Source organism: Anastrepha obliqua, chromosome 1 (assembly GCF_027943255.1).
Source record: "Anastrepha obliqua isolate idAnaObli1 chromosome 1, idAnaObli1_1.0, whole genome shotgun sequence".
Taxonomy (NCBI): domain Eukaryota; kingdom Metazoa; phylum Arthropoda; class Insecta; order Diptera; family Tephritidae; genus Anastrepha; species Anastrepha obliqua.
The window spans coordinates 59220599-59239784 of record NC_072892.1 but is presented as its reverse complement, the minus strand read 5'-3'; the positions used below and the strand labels follow the sequence as shown (position 1 = coordinate 59239784).

At 39.9% G+C, this 19186-nt stretch overlaps 2 protein-coding genes across 7 annotated transcripts in view; one reads left to right on the top strand and one right to left on the bottom strand.

The window, feature by feature from the left end:
- Positions 1-19186, bottom strand: part of LOC129247982 (uncharacterized) — a 40511-nt gene that overhangs the window by 438 nt on the left and 20887 nt on the right. For all 6 annotated transcript variants that reach the window (XM_054887374.1, XM_054887381.1, XM_054887389.1 and 3 more), the window contains exons 15-19: positions 17262-17480; positions 6545-6688; positions 6310-6486; positions 445-694; positions 3-360 (exon numbers count right to left, since the gene is read on the bottom strand). In XM_054887374.1, the coding sequence (XP_054743349.1) occupies positions 3-360; positions 445-694; positions 6310-6486; positions 6545-6688; positions 17262-17480 (1148 nt within the window). The remainder of the gene's footprint in view (positions 1-2; positions 361-444; positions 695-6309; positions 6487-6544; positions 6689-17261; positions 17481-19186) is intronic.
- On the top strand, positions 13587-15663 carry LOC129248026 (arginine kinase). Its single transcript, XM_054887437.1, has 4 exons — positions 13587-13893; positions 13975-14225; positions 14288-15024; positions 15092-15663. The coding sequence occupies exons 1-4, from the start codon at positions 13885-13887 to the stop codon at positions 15463-15465; spliced, it is 1371 nt and encodes a 456-aa protein (XP_054743412.1). The 5' UTR covers positions 13587-13884; the 3' UTR covers positions 15466-15663.

The window sequence follows — 19186 nt, the reverse complement described above, 5'->3', positions numbered from 1 at the left end:
ACTGGAAATCGTAGTCGGTCTCATTCTCTGGATACCGATACGGAGTTTCACGCAAATTTATCAATGCCTCATTACTATTGACAGTTATATATATGGGCGCATCGTCCTGCAGCTTAGTGTGATTGTCCACCGGCCTAAAGGTAAAGTAATTCTGTCCAATATAAACACGCAAACCATAATTTGCGCTCAAACCACTTTCGGGTGAGGGCAACAAGAATATGGCCATCTCTGGTAACGCTGAACAATCGGCTGCCAATAGTGTTTGACAGTGATTCGCCACCGTCACTTTTGTGTATTCGCTCAAATTGATTAGGTAATCATCGAAGGTATTAATCATGCCATTTATTACCGAGCAGGAACCTGCAAAAATTAAAAATTAAAAATTTTAATTTACTTAGTTTCATTTAACGAGAGCGCTTATGTGAGCTCTCTCTCTTAACTCACGTTTAAGACCCGAATCGTAGGATATCTCGTGGGAAGCATCGTACTTTGAGTCCAATTTTTGTAGGAAGGGTATATGATAGATGCGCCAATTGACGCCATTCACTTCCACTGTCAACCAGAAATAATCGTTTGGTGCATGCAGCGAAAATTTGATCTCTTCATCCAGATTAAGGCTTTCCACTTTCTTCTCTGACAAGGCAGAAACAAAATGATCAAGTCGCGTGGACCACAAGTCAAACCAGGCCGGCATCTGTGTTGGGGGGAAAGTTGTGAAGTTATTGTAATATCAATAGAAAAACTTAGATAAGTGAAACTCTAAGGTGTTGTTGTTCTCGTACGCGTAGTAGCAAATAAGTAAGTTTTATTAAGACCCGCGCAAGTTGGGGGAATTGTTAAGTTTTGCCTTGTCCTGAAGACGGACTTATTTAGAATCAAAAGGAAAGACATGGTGATTTTGGTGGGAACACCTCCTCCCATTTTTGGTGTGCGTCTTGTTGTTGTTCCACAGACGGAGGGACTTACAGTTTTAAGTTGACTCCGTACGGAAAATGGTTTCTATGAGGAGCTTTTTCATGGCAGAAATACACTCGGAGGCTTGCCATTGATGATTTTGATTTTGTTTTATTTTTGTAGCCTAAAATGTGAAACCCTGTCTGAATCGTAAAACTTTTAATTATTGATATCGATGTGATTAGTAAAGGCGTTGCAGCTAAGAGACGGTCTTTAGATGAGTTGATTTAAGTGTTGCTATTACTTTCTTCTTTTTGAGTGACGAGATAACCGTTTGCGCGATTTTGGCCGAGCTTAAGGGGTAACACCACTGTAGAAATTTCAAAAAATTGATTTTTTTTTTATAAGCTTAAAAAATTCTTTGAACCTTTTAAAATACAGAACAAAAAGTTTTATACGTTACCGAAGTCTATTTCATAAATATTTTAAGCTTTTAACCAAGCGTTAGTGACTGCTACCTAACGACCAAATTTCCAAACTTTAAACGCGTTTTTCTCAAAACACGTTTTCTGAAATTGGCACGCAGCATAACTCAAACAATTTTAAATATTTTTAATCAGGTTTTTTACCACGTCTGTATAATAACCTTCTCAAGAGAAGAGCGTAGGGGATTTTCGATAGATTAATTTAAACGATTGTTATAATTATTTAAGTGCCGTTTTTTTAGTCCAAAATAGAGTTTTTTCCTTCAAATGGTTGCTAATTCCACAAAAATAAATATTTTTTAAATCCCCTACGTGTTTCTCTAGCTATTCTTATTTAGATTAAGAAAAAAAATGTTTCTTTGTTCCAGATTAAAATTTGCACCCTCTGTGCTGCGTGCCGCGGAACTCCTTCAAGAGAAACCACATTACAAAAATGTCTCCAATGCCGCCATTTTGTAACATTTTTCGATCAAACTTTGTAGTTTTGTATTTTAGTATATAAGTAATAACTTCCCAAATCAGAGTGATTGTTTCCCCTTTCCTTCTATACAAAAAAATTCTTTAAAAATCGTGTTTATTTTACGCGTGTACAGTTGTGTTACCCCTTAACAAAGCGCGCAGAGGTTTCTTGTGCTAATCGGCGTCAGTTGAACACACCAAGCGAAGCCAAGTCCTTCTCCACCTGCTCTTTCGAACTTAGAGGAGGACTTTCCCTTTCTCAGCTACAACCAACTAGTACCGCATCGAATACTTTGAGAGCCGGAACGTTTCTATCCATTTGGACGATATGACCCAGCCAGCTTAACCGCTGGATCTTTATACGCTGCACTAAGACTATGTCGTCGTAAAACTCATACAACTCATCGTTTCAGCGCCTGCGATACTCGCCGTCACCAACGTGCAAAGGTCTAAAATCTTCCGCAGAATCTTTTTCTCAAACACTTCAAGTACCGCCTTATCAGATATTGTCATCATCCAGACTTCTGCGTCATACGTTAGGACTGGCATGATGAGAACCTTACGGGATGTTAGTTTTGTTCGTCGAGAGAGGACTTTACTACTTAATTGCCTGCTTAGTCCAAAGTAGCACTTAACATCATTAAATATATTCTCAGCGTATTTTCTGCATAATGGGTCCGCCTGAGCCAATTCTGAGCGGTTAATTCGCTGCATTCTGGATCTGCTGCGGCTTTTGCAGTAGTAACGCCATATACTCCCATATTCTCTTAAATGTTTGGGGAATGCTGCTGGAGTGGCAGTCCTGGGTTGGATATAAGTTCGGGTCGTTCCAATAAAGTAGAATCGACTGTCGTGGGCACGTACGGCAGCAGCAGCCACTTGCAGACTTGGAATATACATAAATGCTAAGCTATGCAGATATTGAAGGCATTCCATTTACGGTCATCTTGACGCTCATCTCGGCCCGACGCTTGTGTGGAGGACTTTGTTATGATTTTGTTGACTTGCTTTGGATTTCATAATATTTGTAATGAGAGAAAGAAAGAAAGAGAGATGGAGAGTATCACTACTCTATTTCCTACTCCGTCCAAACGATGTTAATCTTAGCTCCTAAATAAACGAATTCCTCTACTACTTCGAAATTACAATTGCCTACACCTTGAGCACCAGTCATCAGTCCAGTCAGAGCACCAGTGATCAGTGCAGGGCGCCATAATTATGTAGACATCAGTATATGACACCAGAAACAGATTTTAGGTTTTGATATTAAATTCTTCTGATTCGCGGAGGAAGCGAAACGTTATCTCACATAACCGGCTATTCTGTAGTTAGGATCATAATTTATTTGGATGTTTATGGTGATGTGCTCGTAAGCTTAATAAAAGCCCTCTTAATCAGCTATTGGGATAATGCGGTTTGAAAGCAGGGGGACTATCATATTTCATCAGTAAAAAATATATGGATTTGGTAAGTTGGTGGAGTTCCATTAGTGAAAGTGCCATACTTTCCACATTTCCGGGAGAACATCGTGGATGTTCAAAATCTGGCAAAGATTTTGATAGTTGGTCTTACTTAATCACGACTTTATAAATTGAATGGTGTTGTGTCAGATTGGCTTCAGTTTTGAAGGTAAAGGTATAGGAAAAATTTGATTGGGAGCTAAATGGTAATGCAATCCAGCATAGACATCAGCGTATAAAGATCCAGCTGCTCCGTTGGCTGGGCCATGTCTTCAGAATGAATAGAAACGCTACGGCTCTCAAAGTATTCGATGCGGTGGCAGCTGGTTGTAGCAGAGGAAGAGGAAGGCCTCCTCGTCGTTAAACAGATCAGGTGGAGAAGACTTGGTTTCAATTCGTGTGTCCAACTGGTGCCGGTTAGCACAAGAAAGAAAGAAATGACTGGCGCCCTTTTTAAGCACTGACAAAATCGCGTAAACGGTTATCGCGCCAATCAAGAAGAAGAAGAAGATTCAATATTGATGATTTACGGAAATATCTGAAGTTATATTAAAAAATCGTCTTTTATAAAATATTTTATTTTTTTACTTAAAAAAATGTTGAAATTTAAGTATAGGGTGATCAATTAAGAGGAGTTTTTTTCATTTGCGTTTTTTTTACAGATCGCGCGCGAGTTGTGGCAAACTGTCATCGTGGATTTGTTGAACAGCGTTTGGCATTTCATCATGGAAAGACTCACACCGCAACAACGTCTACAAATTGTTCAACTGTATTATGAAAATCAGCGTTCTGTGACAAATGTTTTGCCATACAGCTCGTGAAACAATGACTTTATTGAGAAGTCATTTCGGAGAGCAGCTGATTTCACGTTTAGGACCTGTGAGTTGGCCACCAAGATCTTGTGATATCACACCTTTGGACTTTTTTCTTTGGGGATTCGTGAAGTCCAAGGTCTATGCTGATAAACCAGCTACGATTGAAGCTCTGGAAGCCAGCATTACGCGTGTTATTCACGACATACCAGTCGAATGATTGAAAATTGGACCTTCAGAATGGACCACCTTAAGCGTAGTTGCGGCCAACATTTGAATGAAGTCATATTCAAAAAGTAAATGTCAAAGAATGTCCTTTCAAATGATAAATAAAGGTTTTGAACATAATTTACATTTCTGTTTTTTTTAACTATTGAAAAAAGCACCTCATGATTGATCACCCTATATATTTAGTTAAAAAAATGAATATGAATCCACGATGGAAGGTTGTTTCTAAATGAGCTCTTAGCGCTCCAAAGGAAATGTTTAAGTACCGTTATATCGAAAACTACAGCCAATCTGTTAAACTGTGGCCATTATTGAATTTATAAGGCCCCAATTAAGTGCATAGGAGGCCGCCGTAGCCGAATGGGTTGCGTAGGTGCGTAAGTTCGAATCTCCGAGCATGAAATACCAAAATTATACAATAGAAAACGTTTTTTCTAATAGCTATCCGCCCACGACAGGTAATGGCAATCCTCCGAGTAAATTTCTGCAAAAGCTCTTCATAAGAAATATTTGCCATTCGGAGTCGGCTTAAAATTGTGGGTTCCACCATTTGTGGAATAACATCAAGATGCACGTCTCCTCGAATAGGAGCTCGGCCAAACACCCAAAAGGGGTTAGACGCGGGGGCAAACGATGTAAAAAATTGGGAATTCGTAACTGCGATGCAAAAGCTCAATATCGACCGCTTTGAAGGAGCATTCTGAAGGAAGCTTTGACACACCCCGCGTTGTAGGGCTATAAATGATGATGATGAATTAAGCACAGTACCAGAACCAAGTGGACATTTGAGAGTGTTCTCCGAGACAAAGTCGCAGAAGCGCTTGCTGACTTAGGTGTCAGCGGAAAACTCATTCAGTCGGTAACGACAACTCTGACTAACACTACTGGAAATTCTGTCTTTACTCTCCTTCTGCACTATGCGATAAGAAATGAAGTGAAGTTGGTAACCTTCTTAGTCGCTCAGGCATAACAATCGCGTGTGTGGATGATATCGCAATAGTGGCATGATATCCTTTTCCTACATTGAAAGACGTCCTATAGCAGTAGGCCTTAGAATAAATGAAGGAAAAACTAAATATCTGAAGATATGGCGCAGCGAAGGGAGACGAAATTATGAAAACGTCGAAATCGGGAGGGACTTCAACACTTCAAATATTTCGTAGTGTTAATAAAAAGTGACAACAATAGTCACAACGCAATACAAGACAAAATATTGGCAGCAAACAAAGCATATTACGCCCACACAAAATTGCTGAAGTGTAAACTGCTAACACGTGAAGTAAAATCCTCCTCCACCAGTCAATAATACTGCCGGGCCTGTCGTACGAGTCTGGACAATGACAAGCAAAGACGAAAGAAGCTTAAGATTGTTCGAGTAAAAAGGGCTTCGTAAGGTGTTTGGCCCTATACGCTGCAACGATGAGTTGCTGAACTTATGACCGGGAGAAAAAATCGTTAAACACATTAAGTCCCAAAGGCTTCGATGGTTAGGACACACATGGAGGACAGCCGCCCTCAAAAGTCCTTTTTAGCAACAAACTCCCTAACAACCCTGCCCCGAGGACATCCAAGGTTAACCTGGCTTGAGCAAGTCATAGGCGACCTGAAAAAGCTACGAGTCAGGAGCTGGAAGTCTATTGCTATGAACCGGGCAGATTGGAAGAGAATTGTGGACGAAGCTAAAGCTCACCCTGAGCTGTAATCACTACTTTATGATGATGATGATGATGAGGACCAGGACCAAAAAGTACCAAAGCTGTAGCCAAAAAAATTGAAAGTCTGAGCACAGAGTAATTACTCTCAGCTTCCTGACGATCAAATGGAACTTGTGGCTATTATTTGGGCCGTAGTAATCTGCAAAATCATTAAGACTTCGTGGAATAATTTTTGTTTGTTTGCATGTTGGAACCCTGCGTGATGCATAATTTTGTAAAACTACAAACATTTTTTTTTGTCTTGTGATTAACTTACGTTATTGAATTTTAAATCCATATCGTATTTGGTGATCGATGTGAAATTTTCAAAATTACTTCGCTTGCAATATTTTGATGTTGGTATGGGACTGAACTTAAGTACTTCCTTCGGGCAGAAGTCAGTGTCGGTGAGTGGATTGTCTGAGAGCAGGAAATCTCGCGCGTAGTCTGATGGCTGAAGAATTAGAATTACAGTAATTTTAATAAATTTTTTCATACGCCATTCAACTTACACCCGCCCTTCCGGAAAAGTGCACTTTTGATGTATTATGTGGGTTTTCGTTGGTTTTGCTGGCATTGCCGAATACAACATCTAAATAGAAGGTGTGTGGCCGCTTCGTAAACACGAGTGGAGCATAAGTTGCGTTGATTTGTGCCTGAAAGAATTGAAAGTATTACAGGAATGTTTTAAAATTCATATGTAGATGTGCAGAAAAGGATATTTTAAGAAATTAATTAATGTAAAATTTTTAAAAATAATCTTATTTTCGTCGCAGGGGGCCTAGTACGGTAAATGCGGTGATGGAGGTATGATAACGGTGCTGTTTTTGGCAAAAAAAAAACCACGAACCAGCAAATACGAGTGAGTTGGTGTATTATCGTGATGCCATATTCCCTATAGAAAAAAATTACCCCACACACCGAAACATATCGGATCTTTATACATACAGTCACTCACACCTTATTTGATACAAATACGTTTTTTTGTAAAGTGTTCTATATTTCGCAATATTTTGCGAAAATGCAAAAACAGAGTATGCAGATATTTTATTTATTTTATTTTATTTCATTTCGCAACATAAAATACAAAAAAAAGTGTTCACATATTTCATTGCAATGCAAAGAAATCAAAAATATACAGAGAATTCACGCTGCAGCTTAATTGATGCAGTTAAAGTACCGTTATTCCCGGCGCAAGCTAAAGCAATATTAAATTGTATGTACACTTTTTTCAACCATGCAACCGCGTACTTCGAGGGACGACAGACTCCAAATAAGACTTTCATAGAGAAAGAGTGTCAGTGGTTAGTGTGACAAGGGGAAAAAATCCAGCAACAAGCGTTCCAAAGTTAACTGAAATGGCCAAGAAGAATTTAGGTAAGACTTGCCAGCCAGAAACTGTTCGAAGAGCAATAAAAGTAATAGATTGCAGTTTGCGTGATCATCTAAACAACCAGTATGGAACATCTGGACGACCTTAACTACGCCGATGACATCGCTCCCTTATCACAGAATAGCGGCCACATGCAGAGCAAACTTAATGACTTAAGCTTCCAAGGCAAAAATATAGGAAACAAAGCCCATAGAAATCAACACTTTGCTCCAAAACAAGTTCATAATTTATGGAGAATGCATTGAAAACGTCAACAGCTTCACCTATCTAGGAAGCCAAATCACACTGGATTGTGTAGCAATAGACAATATTGATGCTGGAACCAAAAAAGCCAAGGCACCTTTGCAAGCCTCATAAAATATCTGTCAAACATTTGTAAACCGAACCATTCTCCGTATCTGTTTACCCGACAACTGGATTTAAAACGAACAACTTCTTGATCGAAACAGACAACAACCAATATGCATTAAAATACGGCAGAGAAAATGGGAACGGATTGGCCATACACTCCGCAAGCCAGCGACCGACATATGTAAGTAGAATGACGCTGGATTGTAATCCACAAGGATCGCGCCGCAGGGGATGCCCTAAAGGATCTTGGCGACGTAGCCTTAATGAGAAATTTTCGAATTTAACAAATCTCTTTCATGGACTCAAATTAAGCCAAAAGCGAGAAGTAGCCAACATTGGCAAAGCAAGGCCTTTCGGCACTATGAGTGCAAAGTCGGCGCAACAGCAACTAATAATAATAATATACATACATATATTCGACGCGTACATCATTTTATGGGTGTTGGGCCTAGCTGCTCTTCCAATTTGTGGTGTGCGCCTTGATGTTGCTCGACAAATAGAGGGAGGGAGCTACAGCTTTAAGCCGATTCCGAAGGGCAGATGGTTTTTATGAGGATCTCTTTCATGGCAGCAATACACTCAGAGGTTTGTCATTATCAACCGAGAGGCGATCGCTATTAGAAACCTTTTTATTATTGGTGGCTCATGCCAGCAAACCCTAGGCCTACCATTCCATTCATGCCAACTATGAATTCCGAACTCAAGCCCTTTCCACTTTGATGGAATGTGAGCATATATTCGACGAGAAAATATATACTTTTTAACAATGTGTTTACATACATATGTATGCATATATCTACATATATCTAAGTAAAATAACAAATACATATTTAGAAAAATGCATAAGTCATAAGTTGAATGAAAACCATAACACAAAAGCCTCTCGCGTGAATTACAACGAAAATAGCTGTACATTAAGGATATGAGCACAAGTACGCTTCGTATAGCATATATGTATGTGTGTAGCTATGTACATATGTATACTTATTTGCACTGTAGGGAATTCCACTGACTCCATACTGGTGCGCTTCTAGTGAATCTGTAACTATAGCTAATTCGGAACTCGATTTATGCGGCGTGTCCTATGAAGTGCCAATAGTCCTTCATTTTTGCAAGCCTTCGTCGGTAGTGTTGAATTTTGCAATTAGAAAATATGTATATTTAGAAAGAACTGTAGTTTCATATTAAACATAGGTAGGTAGGCAGATGGGTGAAATGTGGAAGTACCATTCTGGCACTCCCCAAGTAGCACTAACGCGCCGTTTTGATACCATTTCGAGACTTCCAACGAGAAGATATCTATAGCTAACCAGAGCTGTTGATGTAATGGAGAAGGTTGATGGGATTTAGGTTGGAGCGCGACCGCAGGCTGTCTAAAAAAGGAGCACCCAGTGATCTTAATCGTCTAGCTGCCAAACCCGAACATTTACAGAGAAAGTGCTCAACAGTTTCCTTCTTCGAAAGGTCTCCATAGCTTTTGCAATGGGAGTTCAATGGTAAACCTAGCTTTCCCGCGTGCGTGCCGATCGTCCAATGACCGGTAAACACAGCTAGAAGTTTGGAAATTGAATGGCATGGAACCCCCAGGATTTTCTGAGTTCTCTATCTATTGCACAGGGGCCACAGGGCTTACGAAATAGCACATGAAGAAAAAGAGCTTCATTTTTTCCGCGCCTTCCTGAGAAATAAGTTGTAGAATTTCCCTTTAACAGCAGTCAGGGGGATGCCGGTGACCGGGCAGGAGACAAAAAGTACTGAGGCATCGTCTGAAATATTCGTCTTCCCCAATATATATATATATATATATATATATATATATATAATTGGCGCGTGCACCCTTTAGGTGAGCTCCTCCTCCTATTTGTGGCGTGTGTCTTTATGTTGTTCCACAAATGGAGGGACCTACAGTTTTAAGCCGTCTCCGAAGGGCGACCGCTATTTGAAAAATCTTTTTCTTCATTTTGGTGTTTCACCGAGATTCGAACCTACGTTCTCTCTGAATTCCGAATGGTAGTCACGCACCAACCCATTCGGCTACGGCGGCCGCCAATACCCCAATACGTTAAGATAATTAGTCTTGTACTACTTGCTCACCCCAGACCAATTCGTTTAGTTTCTTTAGTTCAGTTTAGTTAGCAGTTCGTTTGAGGCAAAACTTGCAGCAGGTCTTATAACAGCAGTTTTGTTTTGCAGCTCGCACAATCCTCTCTAAAATTGGATTGCTCTTGAGTCATTTCTCAGACCTGGTATGGAATTAAACGTTTCGGAGAGGTCGTTCATAATCCATTGAAGTTGGCCGTTTTGATCTACTTAATTTTACACAGCCGTATTAGTTTTGCAAGAACAATAAATTCAGACCTGGCACCACATAGGCAATTCCCCTTCGTGCTGTCGAAAGCGGCGACCTTTTCTCGGATATTACGAATATCTGGTGGATGGTAGATTTGAGAAGTTTAAAGCTGCGCAGGCAATGTCCATTTAGTTCATGATTGAATATTTGTACGTATGTACCTGTCTCACAGCTCACTGAAATTGTAAAGGGCAGGCATGCAATTATCCGACTATATTCTGCATAGGATTTGATGGATGAACCTCACTAGTTTTTCGCCACCGTGGTTTTGTAACTTAGCCGGCAGTTCAGATTAGATTTTATTATTCCTTGCTTCTAAGCTAAGCAGCTTTGGTAATTTCTGGACTATCAATAACTAACACCACCCCCCTGGTTATAATTTTCCCTTGAATATTGATTTTCCCATTAAAAAAAGTACAGTAAAGAAGTAAAATACAAAAAAAAAAAAAGTAGTATTGACAGAGCTAGAGATTTGTTTTCCTGTAGGGTAGCCTTACCTGTGAATAGACAGACAAAACAATTTAAAGAGTTGTTGTACTGAAGTGTAAAGACATGCCACAAATCAAAAATGCCACAAATGACAAGCATAGATGCGAAGAAATGAGCTGAATTAGGGATGAAGAATATGAGGGTATGTCATATGTAGGTGGAGGCATATAGAGTTGAAGGTATTAAAGGCTGTTTAGATGCGCTACGTCTCGGAAAAAATTTATGTTTAACCTGGGATTCAATTTACGTGTATCATTAATTATTTATGTATGTAAATATTAGTTGACCACAATAATCAAAAACTGGCAGTACATAGGGAAATTCAGTGTCAAAAATCCATGTTTCTCTGTGTAATAAATGACACTTTGGTAGGTGGCAGGCTGAAATTAGGACACTAATATTAAAATAAGTACAAACTCTTTGGAAGCGCACATGCTTCAAATAAGCCAATTTTCGGGCTTAACAAAGAAATGGAATAGTTGTCTATTGTGGCGCTACCCCATCAGTCGGTTCTACGTTACTAGAATGATCAGGATTACTAACCGACCATGTACTGTCACTTCAGCCGTATTCCACAAAAGTGCAGAGTTGTGACCATAATGGCTTGAACAACATGAAGGCTTAGACAATCATTGAATTGTCTCTGATTTGCTATGAAAAAAAAAACAGTTACTTTCTTTTACGCTGAGCGCTGAATTGAATTTTTCGTTTTAAAATTGGGGTTTTTAATTTATTCATTAATAAAATACATATATATGTAAATAAATACATAAAAAGGTTTAACTTTACGTTTAGCTGAAATATTAACGCACATTTCCCAGTCAGAAGCGTAACCGTTCGCAACCTTTATACGCATAGACTAAATTCCGCATTCATTATTCTTTAAAAAAAAAAAAAAAACAAAAAAAAAAAATGAATTGAATTATTTAGATTATATCGCTATAAGCCTGATACAACTTCGGTAAAGCCGAGCCCAAGCTAAACGCATAGCTTAGACGATACGACGTTTATAACGACTAGCTGAAATGATTTAAAGGCGCTATAGATGGTTGTTCAACCGACAGAAGTTGTTGTAAATAAGCTAAATAAATAAGTTTTTCGGTTAGTTAATCCACGTTCGTCAATTTGGTCGCTAAGTTGAAGAAAAATCAATTTTTTGCGGTTTTTTTGTACAGGCTGACAAACTTTTTGCGTTGTGGGCACGGAAGTTGACAACCTTAGTAAGCGATTTTATTTTATTTTTATAAATCTCGTCTTGTCGTTGGCATTTTTCTTTGTTGGTTCATTTTTGAGTAAAAATACTTAGAATTCATGAACTGACAGCGGTAGCAATAATTATTCAGATTATATGATAATACTCGTTATGAAAATTTCATCATTGGCCACCTTCCCCAATCAAAAACTTTAACGTTAAAGAAATGTCTATGTATCAGGGCCCATGAAACAGGTGTAGGGTTGTAATTTTCATTTTTTTCTTTCTAGTTGATCTTTAAATTGCAAAATTTTGTTTAAGTTACTCTAAACTGTCAGTCATTGTTTATAGGCTTTGACTTCTTGGGGCAAAAAGCAAGAAAAAAAACTGTTTTAGCTTTTCTGCTACTGCCTTATTAATGTGTCTTGGCCTGTACCGAATTCCAGCTGAACGATAAATCGGTCCGTCTATCCGGCCTATTAAAAACGATCGATTCACAGTTTCGCTTGTAGTCTATATTAGTACATATATATTTTGTAAGCCGTTTCCTTCTGTTCCAATTTAGTTGAAATTTGGTTATGGATTCTGAATAGGTTGCTATTTGTCCTAGGCAAACGTTTTTTTAATATTTAGGGGGTGTGGCACTTCTCAAACTAACTTAAATTTCCATACTGCATATCTCTGGTAGTATTTGGCATAAACTCATATGTTATCAATCCCATGCCCATACTTCTTATCTTTGGAAGTATTTGTGGTAGAGTACTGAAATTTCGTATGGAGACATACGTTATTAATCGCATACTGATGGAGAAAAATTGTGGTTGTAGGAAAAAGGGGGTGATACTTCCCATACAAACAGAGGTAGAGGTAGAGTATTGAATTTTGTAGAGTACCTGCTGCTGGGTATGTTATTGATCTCGGACCCAAGGAGAAAAATTGTGGTTATGGAACTTCCCTGTGGTTATTGGACACTTCCCATAAAAATTGAGATTTTCTTACTATCATACATAATTGAGGAGTGCCAGACCGGCACTTCAACCATTGCACCTACTTGTTTATGAGATGTGGTATGGAGGCATATTTTATCAATGCTACGTTAGCGAATCATAGCTGGAATCATTAAACCCGCGAATATAAGATATTTTTTTATGATTTCCAAATATTGCTTGTGCGTGAACTTCACCTTAATAAAAGTGTACGCCTTGAATGGCATAATAAAATGAATGAAATAGTAAAAAACCGTTATGCCCCTATTAAAACATTTTATACTTGAATTTTCATGCGAGTTAACACTGGGACAGTTATAGGTAAAGCTATTGCATTGGGCTGTCATAGCTATGCCAACATCGGCTTATAAGCGTTTGAAATTCTTTTACAATAACTTTTCTTGCATTCATTTTTCACACTATCCACTACAGTGCAATGTAGCTCATTCATTTCCATGGCGGCGGCTTGTTAGCGTCTACAGTTGCCACAACAAAACGAAAGCTTTAACAATGCATAATTTTCCTTACATCTTTGCTGCATTATGACTACCTTGTCGTGTTGTTAAATCCTTCAACAGTTCGTTGACAGCGTTGGGTGTAGGGTTGTATTAGCCTACTTCTAGCTGCACAACCCACTATCTAAAAATATTCTTCATTGCCCAGACATGTTAGCTGTGTCTCCATTTCCACCTCATAGCCTCCAATCTGCAGCTTTGTATATACTTTGCACGTCGCTTGCACTCAGTCCGTACTGTTTGATCAATAGAGTAGTGTGTTTATGGTTTACGTTTTCGATTTACGTCAGATTTTGAAATCTTTTGAAAAACGAATACAAGTGAAAGTTTGGTTTTTAGGCAGCTTAAATTTCCGTACTTCGTATGAAAGTTGCAACGGTCGTAATTCGCTAGCGTGTCAGAATTGAATTGGTTGGAAATTTAAAATTAAATTAAATACGAGTTTAATACGCAAGTTAAATTCAATACTCAACTGGCATTGGTAAACAAGTTTAGCTACTATTTTAGTGGTTATAATTGGAAAAAAAGAAAACTTCCCTTTATTTGCTAAGCCAAAACAATTAATCAGCACGCATAATGACTTCGGTATGTTCCGTAATGTGTTAGCCTCCCCCTGCGGAAGCTAAAGGTACGTTGAAGCTTTACGTATTGTCTTTTTTTCAATAGATTGAATCTAAACGCGTGCAGTATCGTAAATACCTGGAGCGCGCCGGTGTCATTGACGCACTCAGTAAGGCGCTAATCAAACTCTATGAAGAGCAGAATAAACCGGATGATGCCATACGTTTTGTGCGCAAGTTCATGTGTGAGTCTTGCCCGGATGATGACCAATTCGACATGATGAAGTCTGATCTTGAAGAGGCCAACAAGACTATTGCACGGCTTGAACAGGAGTTAGAACGTTTGCGTAGCCAAATGTAAGTGTATTCCGTTTATTTATACTCATCCATTTCACTCACACCTCATTGTGCGCGTGCAGCAAGAAAACTCCTGAAGAGATTGCAGAGCTGTTGGAGGATGGTTTTAAGAGTCTCACAGAGGATGAAGAGTTCAATAACTCACTACTGCGTAAGTATTTGACGCGTGAAATATTGGACGAGTATTTAATGACAACCACTGCGCCGCCCACCGAGGCTAACCTGTTCGATTGCATCCAATCGGGCACAATGCATCACAACTCCAGGTGTGGTGTCTATGCAGCCGATGCCGAGTCTTACGATGTCTTCACTAAGCTCTTCGATCCGATCATTAGGGACCGTCATGGTCAATTGGAGAATGAGAGTGATATTTTGCAGAAGGATACAGATTGGGGTAATGTGGATGAGATTGAAAATTTGGATCCGGAACGCAAATATATTTTGTCTGCAAGAATTCGTATTGCACGCAATCTCGAAGGGTATCCGTATTTTCCGAAGTTACGCGAAAATCAATATATTGAAATTGAAGAGAAGGTCCGCTCGGCAGTTGAGGCATTGGATGGCGAACATACGGGCGCTTATTATAGCATGGGTGACCTTGAGCCAGATATTCAACATGAAATGGTCGCGCGTCATGTACTTTTCAAGCGTGGTGACGAGTTTTTGACTACAGCAGGCTGCTATCGTTTCTGGCCAACTGGTCGTGGTATATTTCACAATCCAGCTGAAACGTTTTTGATTTGGGTAAATGAAGAGGACCATTTGCGTATTATCTCAATGGCTAAGTGTGGTGATTTAGGTAAAGGATAAACTACTGTTTGAAATGTTTAACAATCAGTTAATAATTTTTCTTTGTAATTTCTAAGGTGATGTTTACAGTCGCTTAGTTACTGGTATATCTGAATTGGAGAAGATGTTGCAATTTGCACACCATCCACGCTATGGCAACTTGACCGCCTGCCCCACTAATCTTGGCACCACGCTCCGTGCATCGATGCACATTCGCTTGCCATTGCTGTCGCAACAAGAAGACAAACTCCAGGCCATGGCTGATGAGCTAAATTTGCAGATACGTGGCACTGATGGTGAAAATAGCCCAATAGAGGATGGTGTAATGGATGTTTCCAATCGACATCGCTTGGGTTTCACTGAATTTGAGTTGGTTAAGACGCTGCAAGAGGGTATAGTTGCGTTAATAGCCGCCGAAGAGGAACTCGAGGCCGGTGGTGGTGATGACTAAACACATGCAGGGTGGGCGTTGCAAGGAGTGGGTGTGGTGTCGGCAGGAGGTACAAAGATGCGAAGAATCAAGTAAAAAAAATATTTGAAATTATCCGTAATGTATAATTGGCTTTATGTTTTTACACTGTACCTTGTTATTCATTGAAGTTTTACCCATCGGGGTGTTAATAAACTTTAAAATCACTTGTTTTCTGAACCGAGTGCATTTTCACTATTAGGAGAAGTCAAGATTCGATGGTTAAATTATTATATGCAGTTTTGTAGGACTTAGAAGAGAACTCTGTGAAAAGAACTTAGGTATGCAGGGAAACCTTTCAAGGAAGTCAAGGTCATCGTGAGGGCTCGTGATCGTTGGAAGTGTTTTGTAGAGGCCCTATGTCCCATCAGGCAGAACATTAATTAAGAGAGAGTTTTGTAGGTTTATAAGTAGGGACATAACCATGTTGTACTTAAGTACTAAAACAACCCTACAGTAATTACAAGTTAACGAACGAGAAAGGTTTGGAAAATATTAAAAATTTCTGCCGAGGTTCTGAGTCGGTGGTCGAAACTTTAAAGTAACATAAGTATGAATTGTCCCATCTCACGGACTATCTGTGGATACTGGAGTGAATAAATTCAAGTCGATATATTAGCTATTCAATGCTCCTAGACGAGTGATATAACGCACCGGTGGAAGTACCGAAAATATTGTGAGGTCGGTCGGCGTCATGGCTTCAATGCGTAAGTAATTCATTGCGCCGCGGAAAAGTTTAACGTTAGAACACTCTTTTGGATCTTAGGCCACCAACCAGGAGAAGTAGAGAAAACGTAGCTGCCGTAACTGTTATACTAAAGAAAATCCAGATATATCGAATCGGCGACGTCCAGCTGAATTGATCATCAGAGAGTAACACGGTCTTATTTTGCGGTTGCATAATGGCTGACATCCCTATAAGATTGTGCTGATGCAATAATGGCTTTCGTATGGTGAAAAGATTTTTAGAGGTGTGCTATTTAGCAGACCGTTATTCGGCTCTGAGCGAATTTGACCGAATCAGCTGATGAGCCGATGTCACTTGGAATGTGTTTACAAGAAAACTGAGATCGTGTTGATGATATACGAAAAAAATAAACCAATGACACTTCGTTGCCGTCTGAGCAACGACTGATTGGACGAGTATGTGAATATATACGAAAAGATTGTGCAATTGTGTTAGTGATATACGGAAAAAATCAACACAATCTCCACTTATGTATGCCGCTCTGTTGTTATCTGAACAACGGCTAGTTGGACGAGTGGGTGTGAAATGATCGTGAAAAATTCGGCTGAATCTCCTAAGTGACGTGGCCGCCGAAGTTCTCCTCACAATTTTCTTTTTCACCATACTTAAAGAGCAAACCTGGTAATCTATCATTCTTGAATTCCTCGCACTCCTCAATAGCAACTAACCTCTCTCTCCACCAAGCCAAGTCACGTTAAGGCCGCTAGATTTCTAATGATGTGCATCAAAGCGAGGTGGATGCGTGCTTTTAGTGAACCTATTGAATTCTTAGTATCTAAAATATTCCTTATATCGTTAAGTCTTCAATTAAGTAATTGAGTGCTTTAGGTACGCGATTATTTGGTTGGACTTAAACTGAAATTTGAAATAAAGCTCCACCACTCCGCAAATTATCTAAAAATAATAAATTTAAAAACTCCTCTGAGGAAGCCTCGTGGCTAGTGTCGCTTATATAATTTTTACTGTAATCTATTGTATTATTATATGAATTGTTATAAATAAATAAAAATAAAAACTCCTCTCAGCTCACCTTCCAATCACGGGTGTCAATTTTCGATGTTCGCTCCAAAGTGCCAATAACGTTAAACCAATTATTCTTGGTCGAGGAATATACATCCATTGTAACATTCCAGCTATGCAAAGCTTCGTTGACATCTAAATTACTCGAGTGCTCCATCGTTAAACTGAACTGTTGCCCAATTTTATTGGCTGTGTTAAGTAGATCTTGTTTACAAATCGAGCCATCGATCTAAAAAAGAGAAGTTTGATGTTTTAGCGAGTTATACATATGTATGGAGCCAGAGGCCACAGTGCGTTGTGACCAAATAATAATAATAACAAATGGAGCTTAAATAGAGGAATTGAAGGCAGCAGCAGCAACCCTCAAAAATAACAAAGCGCCAGGTCCTGACGGAATCCCATCGGAGGTGCTGAAAGTCATCGCAAACGAACGTCCGCAAGTACTGCTAAACATGTATAAGGCCTGCTTATGTGAAGGAATCTTTCCAAAAATCTGGAAGAGGCAAAAGCTAGTTCTCATAAGCAAAGGTAAAGGAGACACGGAAGCCCCATCAGCGTACCGCCCCTTGTGCATGCTCGACACGACAGGGAAACTGTTAGAAAGACTGCTGAAGCCACGAATAGCAGCAGCGATAAGCAAATCGGGTGGCCTCTCAGATAGGCAACACGGTTTTAGGCAACGCAGGGCGACAACCGGAGCAATTGAGGATGTAGTGAAGAGTGTAGAAAAAGCTCGGAGCAGAAATCACTTCTCCCGACCGATCGTGCTCTTAGCCACGATTGACGTGAGAAACGCCTTCAACAGCGCAAGATGGGAGGATATGATTGACGCACTTGAGAACCGTTACAAAGTACCTCAAAGATCGTGTACTCATTTACGACACAAGTAGAGGACAACGGACAAAAGTGCTAACTGCAGGTGCGGCCCAAGGTTCAATCTTAGGCCCTGATCTCTGGAACGTCAGCTACGACGGCATCTTCAACATCGATATGCCCGACGAGTGTTATCTAGTAGGATATGCGGATGATGTTGCAGCAGTAATTACCGCACGCGATTTAGACGCGGCAAGACGGAAACTCTCACAGACGCTGATAAGAATCAAGACATGGCTCGACTCGCACGACCTTAGCTTGGCTCCGGAAAAGACGGAACTAATTCTACTTACGAGGGCGCGCATACCTCTAGAAGTAATAATGCCGGTCTACACGGAGAATATAAGGACTTCAAAAGTGGTGAATTACCTGGGCATCAGACTTGACAACAAGCTGACTTACTGGGCACAAATCCAACACGCTGCTGAAAAATCTGCCAAAATAATCACAAACTTATCACGATTAATGGCTAATATCGGAGGCCCCATCGCAAGCAGGCGGAAGCTGCTCATGGACACAACGACATCCATTTTACTATACGGCTGTGAAGTATGGGCGGACACACTCAAATCAGAATGTCGTCGGAAGATTCTTGCCAAGGCCCAAAGAACTGCTGCCCTCCGTGTTGCCTCAGCTTACCGCACGGTATCGGAAGCAGCAGTACTTATCATCAGCGGTACGATACCCATAGATCTCCTAGCGAGGGAACGAAAAGAACTATGGGACCTCAAAAAGAGCGAGACAAATGACACAGACGACCACACACGCGACCGCACAAATACCAGAAGGCAACAAGCTCGAGCACGCACACTCCAAATATGGCAAGAGCGCTGGGCGTCAGAGGCGAAAGGAAAATGGACAAAGAGACTGATACCAAACATAGATAAATGGTATGACAGGAAATTCGGTGAGGTGAACTATTACATCACCAAGATGCTATCTGGACATGGGTACTTTTATAAATACCTCAACAAAATAGGGAAAGCAGAAACTGCTGAATGCATCTACGGAGATGCACCCATTGACGATGCTGATCACACATTTTTCAAATGTGAGAGGTGG

Bases quoted from the DNA above. Each gene is read 5' to 3' on its own strand.
- LOC129248026 (XM_054887437.1), top strand. The intron at 14,226-14,287 runs GTAAGTGTATTC...GTGCGCGTGCAG, and splicing joins GAACGTTTGCGTAGCCAAAT to CAAGAAAACTCCTGAAGAGA. The intron at 15,025-15,091 runs GTAAAGGATAAA...GTAATTTCTAAG, and splicing joins GGCTAAGTGTGGTGATTTAG to GTGATGTTTACAGTCGCTTA.